The sequence below is a fragment of the Oncorhynchus keta genome, unplaced genomic scaffold (assembly GCF_023373465.1).
Source record: "Oncorhynchus keta strain PuntledgeMale-10-30-2019 unplaced genomic scaffold, Oket_V2 Un_scaffold_8144_pilon_pilon, whole genome shotgun sequence".
Taxonomy (NCBI): domain Eukaryota; kingdom Metazoa; phylum Chordata; class Actinopteri; order Salmoniformes; family Salmonidae; genus Oncorhynchus; species Oncorhynchus keta.
In genome coordinates, this window is record NW_026291002.1 from 87,939 (window position 1) to 106,977 (window position 19,039).

The following is a 19,039-nucleotide window of genomic DNA, read 5'->3' on the forward strand; positions in this document are numbered from 1 at the left end:
GACCTGTCTCCTCTCACTGACCAGGTTAATATTATTATTATTATGGGGAAGGGAGACCTGTCTCCTCTCACTGACCAGGTTAATATTATTATTATTATGGGGAAGGGAGACCTGTCTCCTCTCACTGACCAGGTTAATATTATTATTATGGGGAAGGGAGACCTGTCTCCTCTCACTGACCAGGTTAATATTATTATTATGGGGAAGGGAGACCTGTCTCCTCTCACTGACCAGGTTAATATTATTATTATTATGGGGAAGGGAGACCTGTCTCCTCTCACTGACCAGGTTAATATTATTATTATTATGGGGAAGGGAGACCTGTCTCCTCTCACTGACCAGGTTAATATTATTATTATTATGGGGAAGGGAGACCTGTCTCCTCTCACTGACCAGGTTAATATTATTATTATTATGGGGAAGGGGGACCTGTCTCCTCTCACTGACCAGGTTAATATTATTATTATTATGGGGAAGGGAGACCTGTCTCCTCTCACTGACCAGGTTAATATTATTATTATTATGGGGAAGGGAGACCTGTCTCCTCTCACTGACCAGGTTAATATTATTATTATTATGGGGAAGGGAGACCTGTCTCCTCTCACTGACCAGGTTAATATTATTATTATTATGGGGAAGGGAGACCTGCCTCCTCTCACTGACCAGGTTAATATTATTATTATTATGGGGAAGGGAGACCTGTCTCCTCTCACTGACCAGGTTAATATTATTATTATTATGGGGAAGGGAGACCTGTCTCCTCTCACTGACCAGGTTAATATTATTATTATTATGGGGAAGGGAGACCTGTCTCCTCTCACTGACCAGGTTAATATTATTATTATTATGGGGAAGGAGACCTGTCTCCTCTCACTGACCAGGTTAATATTATTATTATTATGGGGAAGGGAGACCTGCCTCCTCTCACTGACCAGGTTAATATTATTATTATTATGGGGAAGGGAGACCTGTCTCCTCTCACTGACCAGGTTAATATTATTATTATTATGGGGAAGGGAGACCTGTCTCCTCTCACTGACCAGGTTAATATTATTATTATTATGGGGAAGGGAGACCTGTCTCCTCTCACTGACCAGGTTAATATTATTATTATTATGGGGAAGGGAGACCTGTCTCCTCTCACTGACCAGGTTAATATTATTATTATTATGGGGAAGGGAGACCTGTCTCCTCTCACTGACCAGGTTAATATTATTATTATTATGGGGAAGGGAGACCTGTCTCCTCTCACTGACCAGGTTAATATTATTATTATTATGGGGAAGGGGCCTGTCTCACTGACCTGTCTCCTCTCACTGACCAGGTTAATATTATTATTATTATGGGGAAGGGAGACCTGTCTCCTCTCACTGACCAGGTTAATATTATTATTATTATGGGGAAGGGAGACCTGTCTCCTCTCACTGACCAGGTTAATATTATTATTATTATGGGGAAGGGAGACCTGTCTCCTCTCACTGACCAGGTTAATATTATTATTATTATGGGGAAGGGAGACCTGTCTCCTCTCACTGACCAGGTTAATATTATTATTATTATGGGGAAGGGAGACCTGTCTCCTCTCACTGACCAGGGGGGAAGGGAGACCTGTCTCCTCTCACTGACCAGGTTAATATTATATGGGGAAGGAGATGTCTCCTCTCACTGACCAGGTTTAATATTATTATTATGGGGAAGGGAGACCTGTCTCCTCTCACTGACCAGGTTAATATTATTATTATTATGGGGAAGGGAGACCTGTCTCCTCTCACTGACCAGGTTAATATTATTATTATTATGGGGAAGGGAGACCTGTCTCCTCTCACTGACCAGGTTAATATTATTATTATTATGGGGAAGGGAGACCTGTCTCCTCTCACTGACCAGGTTAATATTATTATTATTATGGGGAAGGGAGACCTGTCTCCTCTCACTGACCAGGTTAATATTATTATTATTGGGGAAGGGAGACCACCTCTCACTGACCAGGTTAATTATTATTATTATGGGGAAGGGAGACCTGTCTCCTCTCACTGACCAGGTTAATATTATTATTATTATGGGGAAGGAGACCTGTCTCCTCTCACTGACCAGGTTAATATTATTATTATGGGGAAGGGAGACCTGTCTCCTCTCACTGACCAGGTTAATATTATTATTATTATGGGGAAGGGAGACCTGTCTCCTCTCACTGACCAGGTTAATATTATTATTATTATGGGGAAGGGAGACCTGTCTCCTCTCACTGACCAGGTTAATATTATTATTATTATGGGGAAGGGAGACCTGTCTCCTCTCACTGACCAGGTTAATATTATTATTATGGGGAAGGGAGACCTGTCTCCTCTCACTGACCAGGTTAATATTATTATTATTATGGGGGAGGGAGACCTGTCTCCTCTCACTGACCAGGTTAATATTATTATTATTAGGGGAAGGAGACCTGTCTCCTCTCACTGACCAGGTTAATATTATTATTATTATGGGGAAGGGAGACCTGTCTCCTCTCACTGACCAGGTTAATATTATTATTATTATGGGGAAGGGAGACCTGCCTCCTCTCACTGACCAGGTTAATATTATTATTATTATGGGGAAGGGAGACCTGTCTCCTCTCACTGACCAGGTTAATATTATTATTATTATGGGGAAGGGAGACCTGTCTCCTCTCACTGACCAGGTTAATATTATTATTATTATGGGGAAGGGAGACCTGTCTCCTCTCACTGACCAGGTTAATATTATTATTATTATGGGGAAGGGAGACCTGTCTCCTCTCACTGACCAGGTTAATATTATTATTATTATGGGGAAGGGAGACCTGTCTCACTGACCAGGTTAATATTATTATTATTATGGGGAAGGGAGACCTGTCTCCTCTCACTGACCAGGTTAATATTATTATTATGGGGAAGGGAGATATTATTATTATGGGGAAGGGAGACCTGTCTCCTCTCACTGACCAGGTTAATATTATTATTATTATGGGGAAGGGAGACCTGTCTCCTCTCACTGACCAGGTTAATATTATTATTATTATGGGGAAGGGAGACCTGTCTCCTCTCACTGACCAGGTTAATATTATTATTATTATGGGGAAGGGAGACCTGTCTCCTCTCACTGACCAGGTTAATATTATTATTATTATGGGGAAGGGAGACCTGTCTCACTGACCAGGTTAATATTATTATTATGGGGAAGGGAGAGCTGCCACCTCTCACTGACCAGGTTAATATTATTATTATTATGGGGAAGGGAGACCTGTCTCCTCTCACTGACCAGGTTAATATTATTATTATTATGGGGAAGGGAGACCTGTCTCCTCTCACTGACCAGGTTAATATTATTATTATTATGGGGAAGGGAGACCTGTCTCCTCTCACTGACCAGGTTAATATTATTATTATTATGGGGAAGGGAGACCTGTCTCCTCTCACTGACCAGGTTAATATTATTATTATTATGGGGAAGGGAGACCTGTCTCCTCTCACTGACCAGGTTAATATTATTATTATTATGGGGAAGGGAGACCTGTCTCCTCTCACTGACCAGGTTAATATTATTATTATTATGGGGAAGGGAGACCTGTCTCCTCTCACTGACCAGGTTAATATTATTATTATTATGGGGAAGGGAGACCTGTCTCCTCTCACTGACCAGGTTAATATTATTATTATTATGGGGAAGGGAGACCTGCCTCCTCTCACTGACCAGGTTAATATTATTATTATTATGGGGAAGGGAGACCTGTCTCCTCTCACTGACCAGGTTAATATTATTATTATTATGGGGAAGGGAGACCTGTCTCCTCTCACTGACCAGGTTAATATTATTATTATTATGGGGAAGGGAGACCTGTCTCCTCTCACTGACCAGGTTAATATTATTATTATTATGGGGAAGGGAGACCTGTCTCCTCTCACTGACCAGGTTAATATTATTATTATTATGGGGAAGGGGACCTGTCTCCTCTCACTGACCAGGTTAATATTATTATTATTATGGGGAAGGGAGACCTGTCTCCTCTCACTGACCAGGTTAATATTATTATTATTATGGGGAAGGGAGACCTGTCTCCTCTCACTGACCAGGTTAATATTATTATTATTATGGGGAAGGAGACCTGTCTCCTCTCACTGACCAGGTTAATATTACTATTATTATGGGGAAGGGAGACCTGTCTCACTGACCAGGTTAATATTATTATTATTATGGGGAAGGGAGACCTGTCTCCTCTCACTGACCAGGTTAATATTATTATTATTATGGGGAAGGGAGACCTGTCTCCTCTCACTGACCAGGTTAATATTATTATTATTATGGGGAAGGGAGACCTGTCTCCTCTCACTGACCAGGTTAATATTATTATTATTATGGGGAAGGGAGACCTGTCTCCTCTCACTGACCAGGTTAATATTATTATTATTATGGGGAAGGGAGACCTGTCTCCTCTCACTGACCAGGTTAATATTATTATTATGGGGAAGGGAGACCTGTCTCCTCTCACTGACCAGGTTAATATTATTATTATTATGGGGAAGGGAGACCTGTCTCCTCTCACTGACCAGGTTAATATTATTATTATGGGGAAGGGAGACCTGTCTCCTCTCACTGACCAGGTTAATATTATTATTATTATGGGGAAGGGAGACCTGTCTCACTGACCAGGTTAATATTATTGTTATGGGGAAGGGAGAGCTGCCTCCTCTCACTGACCAGGTTAATATTATTATTATGGGGAAGGGAGAGCTGCCTCCTCTCACTGACCAGGTTAATATTATTATTATTATGGGGAAGGAAGACCTGTCTCACTGACCAGGTTAATATTATTATTATTATGGGGAAGGGAGACCTGTCTCCTCTCACTGACCAGGTTAATATTATTATTATTATGGGGAAGGGAGACCTGTCTCCTCTCACTGACCAGGTTAATATTATTATTATTATGGGGAAGGGAGACCTGTCTCACTGACCAGGTTAATATTATTATTATGGGGAAGGGAGAGCTGCCTCCTCTCACTGACCAGGTTAATATTATTATTATGGGGAAGGGGGACCTGTCTCCTCTCACTGACCAGGTTAATATTATTATTATTATGGGGAAGGGAGACCTGTCTCCTCTCACTGACCAGGTTAATATTATTATTATTATGGGGAAGGGAGACCTGTCTCCTCTCACTGACCAGGTTAATATTATTATTATTATGGGGAAGGGAGACCTGTCTCCTCTCACTGACCAGGTTAATATTATTATTATGGGGAAGGGAGACCTGCCTCCTCTCACTGACCAGGTTAATATTATTATTATTATGGGGAAGGGAGACGTGTCTCCTCTCACTGACCAGGTTAATATTATTATTATTATGGGGAAGGGGGACCTGTCTCCTCTCACTGACCAGGTTAATATTATTATTATTATGGGGAAGGGAGACCTGTCTCCTCTCACTGACCAGGTTAATATTATTATTATTATGGGGAAGGGAGAGCTGTCTCCTCTCACTGACCAGGTTAATATTATTATTATTATGGGGAAGGGAGACCTGCCTCCTCTCACTGACCAGGTTAATATTATTATTATTATGGGGAAGGGAGACCTGTCTCCTCTCACTGACCAGGTTAATATTATTATTATTATGGGGAAGGGGGACCTGTCTCCTCTCACTGACCAGGTTAATATTATTATTATTATGGGGAAGGGAGACCTGTCTCCTCTCACTGACCAGGTTAATATTATTATTATTATGGGGAAGGGAGACCTGTCTCACTGACCAGGTTAATATTATTATTATTATGGGGAAGGGGGACCTGTCTCCTCTCACTGACCAGGTTAATATTATTATTATTATGGGGAAGGGGGACCTGTCTCACTGACCAGGTTAATATTATTATTATGGGGAAGGGAGACCTGTCTCCTCTCACTGACCAGGTTAATATTATTATTATTATGGGGAAGGGAGACCTGTCTCCTCTCACTGACCAGGTTAATATTATTATTATTATGGGGAAGGGAGACCTGTCTCCTCTCACTGACCAGGTTAATATTATTATTATTATGGGGAAGGGAGAGCTGCCACCTCTCACTGACCAGGTTAATATTATTATTATTATGGGGAAGGGAGACCTGTCTCCTCTCAATGACCAGGTTAATATTATTATTATTATGGGGAAGGGAGACCTGTCTCCTCTCACTGACCAGGTTAATATTATTATTATGGGGAAGGGAGAGCTGCCACCTCTCACTGACCAGGTTAATATTATTATTATTATGGGGAAGGGAGACCTGTCTCCTCTCACTGACCAGGTTAATATTATTATTATTATGGGGAAGGGAGACCTGTCTCACTGACCAGGTTAATATTATTATTATGGGGAAGGGAGAGCTGCCACCTCTCACTGACCAGGTTAATATTATTATTATTATGGGGAAGGGAGACCTGTCTCCTCTCACTGACCAGGTTAATATTATTATTATTATGGGGAAGGGAGACCTGTCTCCTCTCACTGACCAGGTTAATATTATTATTATTATGGGGAAGGGAGACCTGTCTCCTCTCACTGACCAGGTTAATATTATTATTATTATGGGGAAGGGAGACCTGTCTCCTCTCACTGACCAGGTTAATATTATTATTATTATGGGGAAGGGAGACCTGCCTCCTCTCACTGACCAGGTTAATATTATTATTATTATGGGGAAGGGAGACCTGTCTCCTCTCACTGACCAGGTTAATATTATTATTATTATGGGGAAGGGAGACCTGTCTCCTCTCACTGACCAGGTTAATATTATTATTATTATGGGGAAGGGAGACCTGTCTCCTCTCACTGACCAGGTTAATATTATTATTATTATGGGGAAGGAGACCTGTCTCCTCTCACTGACCAGGTTAATATTATTATTATTATGGGGAAGGAGACCTGTCTCACTGACCAGGTTAATATTATTATTATGGGGAAGGGAGACCTGCCACCTCTCACTGACCAGGTTAATATTATTATTATTATGGGGAAGGAGACCTGTCTCTCTCACTGACCAGGTTAATATTATTATTATTATGGGGAAGGGAGACCTGTCTCCTCTCACTGACCAGGTTAATATTATTATTATTATGGGGAAGGGAGACCTGCCTCCTCTCACTGACCAGGTTAATATTATTATTATTATGGGGAAGGGAGACCTGTCTCCTCTCACTGACCAGGTTAATATTATTATTATTATGGGGAAGGGAGACCTGCCTCCTCTCACTGACCAGGTTAATATTATTATTATTATGGGGAAGGGAGACCTGCCTCCTCTCACTGACCAGGTTAATATTATTATTATGGGGAAGGGAGACCTGTCTCCTCTCACTGACCAGGTTAATATTATTATTATTATGGGGAAGGGAGACCTGTCTCCTCTCACTGACCAGGTTAATATTATTATTATTATGGGGAAGGGAGACCTGTCTCCTCTCACTGACCAGGTTAATATTATTATTATTATGGGGAAGGGAGACCTGTCTCCTCTCACTGACCAGGTTAATATTATTATTATGGGGAAGGGAGACCTGTCTCCTCTCACTGACCAGGTTAATATTATTATTATTATGGGGAAGGGAGACCTGTCTCCTCTCACTGACCAGGTTAATATTATTATTATTATGGGGAAGGGAGACCTGTCTCCTCTCACTGACCAGGTTAATATTATTATTATTATGGGGAAGGGAGACCTGCCTCCTCTCACTGACCAGGTTAATATTATTATTATTATGGGGAAGGGAGACCTGTCTCCTCTCACTGACCAGGTTAATATTATTATTATTATGGGGAAGGGAGACCTGTCTCCTCTCACTGACCAGGTTAATATTATTATTATTATGGGGAAGGGAGACCTGCCTCCTCTCACTGACCAGGTTAATATTATTATTATTATGGGGAAGGGAGACCTGCCTCCTCTCACTGACCAGGTTAATATTATTATTATGGGGAAGGGAGACCTGTCTCCTCTCACTGACCAGGTTAATATTACTATTATTATGGGGAAGGGAGACCTGCCACCTCTCACTGACCAGGTTAATATTATTATTATTATGGGGAAGGGAGACCTGCCTCCTCTCACTGACCAGGTTAATATTATTATTATTATGGGGAAGGGGGACCTGTCTCCTCTCACTGACCAGGTTAATATTATTATTATGGGGAAGGGAGACCTGTCTCCTCTCACTGACCAGGTTAATATTAATTATGGGGAAGGGAGACCTGTCTCCTCTCACTGACCAGGTTAATATTATTATTATTATGGGGAAGGAAGACCTGTCTCCTCTCACTGACCAGGTTAATATTATTATTATTATGGGGAAGGGAGAGCTGCCACCTCTCACTGACCAGGTTAATATTATTATTATTATGGGGAAGGGAGACCTGTCTCCTCTCACTGACCAGGTTAATATTATTATTATTATGGGGAAGGGAGACCTGTCTCCTCTCACTGACCAGGTTAATATTATTATTATGGGGAAGGGAGAGCTGCCACCTCTCACTGACCAGGTTAATATTATTATTATTATGGGGAAGGGGGACCTGTCTCACTGACCAGGTTAATATTATTATTATGGGGAAGGGAGACCTGTCTCCTCTCACTGACCAGGTTAATATTATTATTATTATGGGGAAGGGAGACCTGTCTCCTCTCACTGACCAGGTTAATATTATTATTATTATGGGGAAGGGAGACCTGTCTCCTCTCACTGACCAGGTTAATATTATTATTATTATGGGGAAGGGAGAGCTGTCTCCTCTCACTGACCAGGTTAATATTATTATTATTATGGGGAAGGAGACCTGCCTCCTCTCACTGACCAGGTTAATATTATTATTATTATGGGGAAGGGAGACCTGCCTCCTCTCACTGACCAGGTTAATATTATTATTATTATGGGGAAGGGAGACCTGTCTCCTCTCACTGACCAGGTTAATATTATTATTATGGGGAAGGGAGACCTGTCTCCTCTCACTGACCAGGTTAATATTATTATTATTATGGGGAAGGGAGACCTGCCTCCTCTCACTGACCAGGTTAATATTATTATTATTATGGGGAAGGGAGACCTGTCTCCTCTCACTGACCAGGTTAATATTATTATTATTATGGGGAAGGGAGACCTGTCTCCTCTCACTGACCAGGTTAATATTATTATTATTATGGGGAAGGGAGACCTGTCTCCTCTCACTGACCAGGTTAATATTATTATTATTATGGGGAAGGGAGACCTGTCTCCTCTCACTGACCAGGTTAATATTATTATTATTATGGGGAAGGGAGACCTGTCTCCTCTCACTGACCAGGTTATATTATTATTATTATGGGGAAGGGAGACCTGTCTCCTCTCACTGACCAGGTTAATATTATTATTATTATGGGGAAGGGAGACCTGTCTCCTCTCACTGACCAGGTTAATATTATTATTATTATGGGGAAGGGAGACCTGTCTCCTCTCACTGACCAGGTTAATATTATTATTATTATGGGGAAGGGAGACCTGTCTCCTCTCACTGACCAGGTTAATATTATTATTATTATGGGGAAGGGGACCTGTCTCACTGACCAGGTTAATATTATTATTATTATGGGGAAGGGAGACCTGCCACCTCTCACTGACCAGGTTAATATTATTATTATTATGGGGAAGGGAGACCTGCCTCCTCTCACTGACCAGGTTAATATTATTATTATGGGGAAGGAGACCTGCCACCTCTCACTGACCAGGTTAATATTATTATTATTATGGGGAAGGAGACCTGTCTCCTCTCACTGACCAGGTTAATATTATTATTATTATGGGGAAGGGAGACCTGCCTCCTCTCACTGACCAGGTTAATATTATTATTATTATGGGGAAGAGAGACCTGCCACCTCTCACTGACCAGGTTAATATTATTATTATTATGGGGAAGGGAGACCTGTCTCCTCTCACTGACCAGGTTAATATTATTATTATTATGGGGAAGGGAGACCTGTCTCCTCTCACTGACCAGGTTAATATTATTATTATTATGGGGAAGGGAGACCTGTCTCCTCTCACTGACCAGGTTAATATTATTATTATTATGGGGAAGGAGACCTGTCTCCTCTCACTGACCAGGTTAATATTATTATTATTATGGGGAAGGGAGACCTGTCTCCTCTCACTGACCAGGTTAATATTATTATTATTATGGGGAAGGGAGACCTGTCTCCTCTCACTGACCAGGTTAATATTATTATTATTATGGGGAAGGGAGACCTGTCTCCTCTCACTGACCAGGTTAATATTATTATTATTATGGGGAAGGGAGACCTGTCTCCTCTCACTGACCAGGTTAATATTATTATTATTATGGGGAAGGGAGACCTGTCTCCTCTCACTGACCAGGTTAATATTATTATTATTATGGGGAAGGGAGACCTGTCTCACTGACCAGGTTAATATTATTATTATTATGGGGAAGGGAGACCTGCCTCCTCTCACTGACCAGGTTAATATTATTATTATTATGGGGAAGGGAGACCTGTCTCCTCTCACTGACCAGGTTAATATTATTATTATTATGGGGAAGGGAGACCTGTCTCCTCTCACTGACCAGGTTAATATTATTATTATTATGGGGAAGGGAGACCTGCCTCCTCTCACTGACCAGGTTAATATTATTATTATTATGGGGAAGGGAGACCTGTCTCCTCTCACTGACCAGGTTAATATTATTATTATTATGGGGAAGGGAGACCTGCTCTCACTGACCAGGTTAATATTATTATTATGGGGAAGGGAGAGCTGCCACCTCTCACTGACCAGGTTAATATTATTATTATGGGGAAGGGAGACCTGTCTCCTCTCACTGACCAGGTTAATATTATTATTATTATGGGGAAGGAGACCTGTCTCCTCTCACTGACCAGGTTAATATTATTATTATTATGGGGAAGGGAGACCTGTCTCCTCTCACTGACCAGGTTAATATTATTATTATTATGGGGAAGGGAGACCTGTCTCCTCTCACTGACCAGGTTAATATTATTATTATTATGGGGAAGGGAGACCTGCCTCCTCTCACTGACCAGGTTAATATTATTATTATTATGGGGAAGGGAGACCTGTCTCCTCTCACTGACCAGGTTAATATTATTATTATTATGGGGAAGGGAGACCTGTCTCCTCTCACTGACCAGGTTAATATTATTATTATTATGGGGAAGGGAGACCTGTCTCCTCTCACTGACCAGGTTAATATTATTATTATTATGGGGAAGGGAGACCTGTCTCCTCTCACTGACCAGGTTAATATTATTATTATGGGGAAGGGAGACCTGTCTCACTGACCAGGTTAATATTATTATTATGGGGAAGGGAGAGCTGCCACCTCTCACTGACCAGGTTAATATTATTATTATTATGGGGAAGGGAGACCTGTCTCACTGACCAGGTTAATATTATTATTATGGGGAAGGGAGAGCTGCCACCTCTCACTGACCAGGTTAATATTATTATTATTATGGGGAAGGGAGACCTGTCTCCTCTCACTGACCAGGTTAATATTATTATTATTATGGGGAAGGGAGACCTGTCTCCTCTCACTGACCAGGTTAATATTATTATTATTATGGGGAAGGGAGAGCTGCCACCTCTCACTGACCAGGTTAATATTATTATTATTATGGGGAAGGGAGACCTGCCTCCTCTCACTGACCAGGTTAATATTATTATTATTATGGGGAAGGGAGACCTGTCTCCTCTCACTGACCAGGTTAATATTATTATTATTATGGGGAAGGGAGACCTGTCTCCTCTCACTGACCAGGTTAATATTATTATTATTATGGGGAAGGGAGACCTGTCTCCTCTCACTGACCAGGTTAATATTATTATTATGGGGAAGGGAGACCTGTCTCCTCTCACTGACCAGGTTAATATTATTATTATTATGGGGAAGGGAGACCTGTCTCCTCTCACTGACCAGGTTAATATTATTATTATGGGGAAGGGAGACCTGTCTCCTCTCACTGACCAGGTTAATATTATTATTATTATGGGGAAGGGAGACCTGTCTCACTGACCAGGTTAATATTATTGTTATGGGGAAGGGAGAGCTGCCTCCTCTCACTGACCAGGTTAATATTATTATTATTATGGGGAAGGAAGACCTGTCTCACTGACCAGGTTAATATTATTATTATTATGGGGAAGGGAGACCTGTCTCCTCTCACTGACCAGGTTAATATTATTATTATTATGGGGAAGGGAGACCTGCCTCCTCTCACTGACCAGGTTAATATTATTATTATTATGGGGAAGGGAGACCTGCCTCCTCTCACTGACCAGGTTAATATTATTATTATTATGGGGAAGGGAGACCTGTCTCCTCTCACTGACCAGGTTAATATTATTATTATTATGGGGAAGGGAGACCTGCCTCCTCTCACTGACCAGGTTAATATTATTATTATTATTATGGGGAAGGGAGACCTGCCACCTCTCACTGACCAGGTTAATATTATTATTATTATGGGGAAGGGAGACCTGTCACCTCTCACTGACCAGGTTAATATTATTATTATGGGGAAGGGAGACCTGTCTCCTCTCACTGACCAGGTTAATATTATTATTATTATGGGGAAGGGAGACCTGTCTCCTCTCACTGACCAGGTTAATATTATTATTATTATGGGGAAGGAGACCTGTCTCCTCTCACTGACCAGGTTAATATTATTATTATTATGGGGAAGGGAGACCTGTCTCCTCTCACTGACCAGGTTAATATTATTATTATTATGGGGAAGGGAGACCTGTCTCCTCTCACTGACCAGGTTAATATTATTATTATTATGGGGAAGGGAGACCTGTCTCCTCTCACTGACCAGGTTAATATTATTATTATTATGGGGAAGGGAGACCTGCCTCCTCTCACTGACCAGGTTAATATTATTATTATTATTATGGGGAAGGGAGACCTGCCACCTCTCACTGACCAGGTTAATATTATTATTATTATGGGGAAGGGAGACCTGTCACCTCTCACTGACCAGGTTAATATTATTATTATGGGGAAGGGAGACCTGTCTCCTCTCACTGACCAGGTTAATATTATTATTATTATGGGGAAGGGAGACCTGTCTCCTCTCACTGACCAGGTTAATATTATTATTATTATGGGGAAGGGAGACCTGTCTCCTCTCACTGACCAGGTTAATATTATTATTATTATGGGGAAGGGAGACCTGTCTCCTCTCACTGACCAGGTTAATATTATTATTATTATGGGGAAGGGAGACCTGTCTCCTCTCACTGACCAGGTTAATATTATTATTATTATGGGGAAGGGAGACCTGTCTCCTCTCACTGACCAGGTTAATATTATTATTATTATGGGGAAGGGAGACCTGTCTCCTCTCACTGACCAGGTTAATATTATTATTATTATGGGGAAGGGAGACCTGTCTCCTCTCACTGACCAGGTTAATATTATTATTATTATGGGGAAGGGGGACCTGTCTCACTGACCAGGTTAATATTATTATTATTATGGGGAAGGGAGACCTGCCACCTCTCACTGACCAGGTTAATATTATTATTATTATGGGGAAGGGAGACCTGCCTCCTCTCACTGACCAGGTTAATATTATTATTATTATGGGGAAGGGAGACCTGTCTCCTCTCACTGACCAGGTTAATATTATTATTATTATGGGGAAGGGAGACCTGCCTCCTCTCACTGACCAGGTTAATATTATTATTATTATGGGGAAGGGAGACCTGTCTCCTCTCACTGACCAGGTTAATATTATTATTATTATGGGGAAGGGAGACCTGTCTCCTCTCACTGACCAGGTTAATATTATTATTATTATGGGGAAGGGAGACCTGCCTCCTCTCACTGACCAGGTTAATATTATTATTATTATGGGGAAGGGAGACCTGCCACCTCTCACTGACCAGGTTAATATTATTATTATTATGGGGAAGGGAGACCTGCCTCACTGACCAGGTTAATATTATTATTATTATGGGGAAGGGAGACCTGCCTCACTGACCAGGTTAATATTATTATTATTATGGGGAAGGGAGACCTGCCTCCTCTCACTGACCAGGTTAATATTATTATTATTATGGGGAAGGGAGACCTGTCTCCTCTCACTGACCAGGTTAATATTATTATTATTATGGGGAAGGGAGACCTGTCTCCTCTCACTGACCAGGTTAATATTATTATTATTATGGGGAAGGGAGACCTGTCTCCTCTCACTGACCAGGTTAATATTATTATTATTATGGGGAAGGGAGACCTGTCTCCTCTCACTGACCAGGTTAATATTATTATTATTATGGGGAAGGGAGACCTGTCTCCTCTCACTGACCAGGTTAATATTATTATTATTATGGGGAAGGGAGACCTGTCTCCTCTCACTGACCAGGTTAATATTATTATTATTATGGGGAAGGGAGACCTGTCTCCTCTCACTGACCAGGTTAATATTATTATTATTATGGGGAAGGAGACCTGTCTCCTCTCACTGACCAGGTTAATATTATTATTATTATGGGGAAGGGAGACCTGTCTCCTCTCACTGACCAGGTTAATATTATTATTATTATGGGGAAGGGAGACCTGCCTCCTCTCACTGACCAGGTTAATATTATTATTATTATGGGGAAGGGAGACCTGTCTCCTCTCACTGACCAGGTTAATATTATTATTATTATGGGGAAGGGAGACCTGTCTCCTCTCACATGACCAGGTTAATATTATTATTATTATGGGGGAGGGAGACCTGTCTCCTCTCACTGACCAGGTTAATATTATTATTATTATTATGGGGAAGGGAGACCTGCCTCCTCTCACTGACCCGGTTAATATTACTATTATTATGGGGAAGGGAGACCTGTCTCACTGACCAGGTTAATATTATTATTATTATGGGGAAGGGAGACCTGTCTCCTCTCACTGACCAGGTTAATATTATTATTATTATGGGGAAGGGAGACCTGTCTCCTCTCACTGACCAGGTTAATATTATTATTATTATGGGGAAGAGAGACCTGTCTCCTCTCACTGACCAGGTTAATATTATTATTATTATGGGGAAGGGGGACCTGTCTCCTCTCACTGACCAGGTTAATATTATTATTATTATGGGGAAGGGAGACCTGTCTCCTCTCACTGACCAGGTTAATATTATTATTATTATGGGGAAGGGAGACCTGCCACCTCTCACTGACCAGGTTAATATTATTATTATTATGGGGAAGGGAGACCTGCCTCCTCTCACTGACCAGGTTAATATTATTATTATTATGGGGAAGGGAGACCTGTCTCACTGACCAGGTTAATATTATTATTATTATGGGGAAGGGAGACCTGTCTCCTCTCACTGACCAGGTTAATATTATTATTATTATGGGGAAGGGAGACCTGTCTCCTCTCACTGACCAGGTTAATATTATTATTATTATGGGGAAGGGAGACCTGTCTCCTCTCACTGACCAGGTTAATATTATTATTATTATGGGGAAGGGAGACCTGTCTCCTCTCACTGACCAGGTTAATATTATTATTATTATGGGGAATTGAGACCTGTCTCCTCTCACTGACCAGGTTAATATTATTATTATTATGGGGAAGGGAGACCTGTCTCCTCTCACTGACCAGGTTAATATTATTATTATTATGGGGAAGGGAGACCTGTCTCCCCTCACTGACCAGGTTAATATTATTATTATTATGGGGAAGGGAGACCTTTCTCACAGTAGACTGTTGAACAGCTTCTACCCCCAAAACAGTAGACTGCTGAACAGCTTCTACCCCGAAACAGTAGACTGCTGAACAGCTTCTACCCCCGAAACAGAAGACTGCTGAACAGCTTCTACCCTCAAAATAGTAGACTGCTGAACAGCTTCTACCCCCAAATCAGTAGACTGCTGAACAGCTTCTACCCCCAAAATAGTAGACTGCTGAACAGCTTCTACCCCCAAAACAGTAGACTGCTGAACAGCTTCTACCCCCGAAACTTTAGACTGCTGAACAGCTTCTACCCCCAAAACAGTAGACTGCTGAACAGCTTCTACCCCCGAAACTTTAGACTGCTGAACAGCTTCTACCCCCGAAACAGAAGACTGCTGAACAGCTTCTACCCCCGAAACAGAAGACTGCTGAACAGCTTCTACCCCCGAAACAGAAGACTGTTGAACAGCTTCTACCCCCAACACAGTAGACTGCTGAATAGCTTCTACCCCCAAAACAGTAGACTGCTGAACAGCTTCTACCCCCGAAACTTTAGACTGCTGAACAGCTTCTACCCCCAAAACAGTAGACTGCTGAACAGCTTCTACCCCCGAAACATTAGACTGCTGAACAGCTTCTACCCCCAAAACAGTAGACTGCTGAACAGCTTCTACCCCCAAAACAGTAGACTGCTGAACAGCTTCTACCCCCAAAACAGTAGACTGCTGAACAGCTTCTACCCCCAAAACAGTAGACTGCTGAAGAGCTTCTACCCCCAAAACAGTAGACTGCTGAACAGCTTCTACCCCCGAAACAGTAGACTGCTGAATAGCACCTACCCCCAACACAAAAGCTACCGCACGTTGCCGTGGTTACATCTAAAATCACAAAGGACTTGTAACACATCAAAAGCCAACCGCACGTTGCCGTGGTTACGTCACAACAGAAGTGTAACAAGCTGTTTTACGTTGTTCTCGTTTTTTTCAAAGGGGCGTGGTCGCTACATCCTGGTCATCTACGAGAGTCTGTTGAAGTACGCCCACACTGACCCCTGGAACAGACAGCTGCTGCACCAGGTACAGACACACTGACCCCTGGTACAGACACACTGACCCCTGGTACAGACATACTGACCCCTGGTACAGACACACTGACCCCTGGTACAGACATACTGACCCCTGTAACAGACACACTGACCCCTGGTACAGACATACTGACCCCTGGAACAGACATACTGACCCCTGGTACAGACATACTGACCCCTGGAACAGACATACTGACCCCTGGAACAGACATACTGACCCCTGGAACAGACACACTGACCCCTGGTACAGACATACTGACCCCTGGTACAGACACACTGACCCCTGGTACAGACATACTGACCCCTGTAACAGACACACTGACCCCTGGTACAGACACACTGACCCCTGGTACAGACACACTGACCCCTGGTACAGACACACTGACCCCTGGAACAGACACACTGACCCCTGGAACAGACATACTGACCCCTGGAACAGACACACTGACCCCTGGTACAGACACACTGACCCCTGGTACAGACATACTGACCCCTGGAACAGACACACTGACCCCTGGTACAGACACACTGACCCCTGGAACAGACACACTGACCCCTGGAACAGACACACTGACCCCTGGTACAGACACACTGACCCCTGGAACAGACACACTGACCCCTGGTACAGACACACTGACCCCTGGAACAGACACACTGACCCCTGGAACAGACACACTGACCCCTGGTACAGACACACTGACCCCTGGAACAGACACACTGACCCCTGGAACAGACACACTGACCCCAGGTACAGACACACTGACCCCTGGAACAGACACACTGACCCCAGGTACAGACACACTGACCCCTGGAACAGACACACTGACCCCTGGTACAGACACACTGACCCCTGGTACAGACACACTGACCCCTGGAACAGACACACTGACCCCTGGAACAGACACACTGACCCCTGGTACAGACACACTGACCCCTGGTACAGACACACTGACCCCTGGAACAGACACACTGACCCCTGGTACAGACACACTGACCCCTGGAACAGACACACTGACCCCTGGTACAGACACACTGACCCCTGGTACAGACACACTGACCCCTGGAACAGACACACTGACCCCTGGAACAGACACACTGACCCCTGGAACAGACACACTGACCCCTGGAACAGACATACTGACCCCTGGTACAGACATACTGACCCCTGGTACAGACACACTGACCCCTGGAACAGACACACTGACCCCTGGTACAGACACACTGACCCCTGGAACAGACACACTGACCCCTGGTACAGACACACTGACCCCTGGTACAGACACACTGACCCCAGGTACAGACACACTGACCCCTGGAACAGACACACTGACCCCTGGTACAGACACACTGACCCCTGGTACAGACACACTGACCCCTGGAACAGACACACTGACCCCTGGAACAGACACACTGACCCCTGGAACAGACACACTGACCCCTGGAACAGACACACTGACCCCTGGTACAGACACACTGACCCCTGGAACAGACATACTGACCCCTGGAACAGACACACTGACCCCTGGAACAGACACACTGACCCCTGGTACAGACATACTGACCCCTGGTACAGACACACTGACCCCTGGAACAGACATACTGACCCCTGGAACAGACATACTGACCCCTGGTACAGACACACTGACCCCTGGTACAGACACACTGACCCCTGGTACAGACACACTGACCCCTGGAACAGACACACTGACCCCTGGAACAGACACACTGACCCCTGGAACAGACACACTGACCCTGGTACAGACACACTGACCCCTGGAACAGACACACTGACCCCTGGTACAGACATACTGACCCCTGGTACAGACACACTGACCCCTGGAACAGACACACTGACCCCTGGTACAGACACACTGACCCCTGGAACAGACACACTGACCCCTGGTACAGACACACTGACCCCTGGAACAGACACACTGACCCCTGGTACAGACACACTGACCCCTGGTACAGACACACTGACCCCTGGAACAGACACACTGACCCCTGGAACAGACACACTGACCCCTGGAACAGACATACTGACCCCTGGAACAGACACACTGACCCCTGGTACAGACACACTGACCCCTGGAACAGACACACTGACCCCTGGTACAGACACACTGACCCCAGGAACAGACACACTGACCCCTGGAACAGACACACTGACCCCTGGTACAGACACACTGACCCCTGGTACAGACACACTGACCCCTGGTA

The 19,039-nt window shown here is 43.5% G+C and overlaps 1 protein-coding gene across 1 annotated transcript in view; it reads left to right on the forward strand.

Annotated features, from left to right (window-relative positions):
• The window catches only part of LOC127929552 (bifunctional heparan sulfate N-deacetylase/N-sulfotransferase 4-like), a gene marked incomplete at its 3' end in the record, with an annotated part of 95,677 nt that overhangs the window by 17,783 nt on the left and 58,855 nt on the right, over positions 1-19,039 (forward strand). Inside the window, exon 3 of the mRNA XM_052517469.1 lies at positions 16,725-16,811. Within this exon, the coding sequence (XP_052373429.1) occupies positions 16,725-16,811 (87 nt within the window). The remainder of the gene's footprint in view (positions 1-16,724; positions 16,812-19,039) is intronic.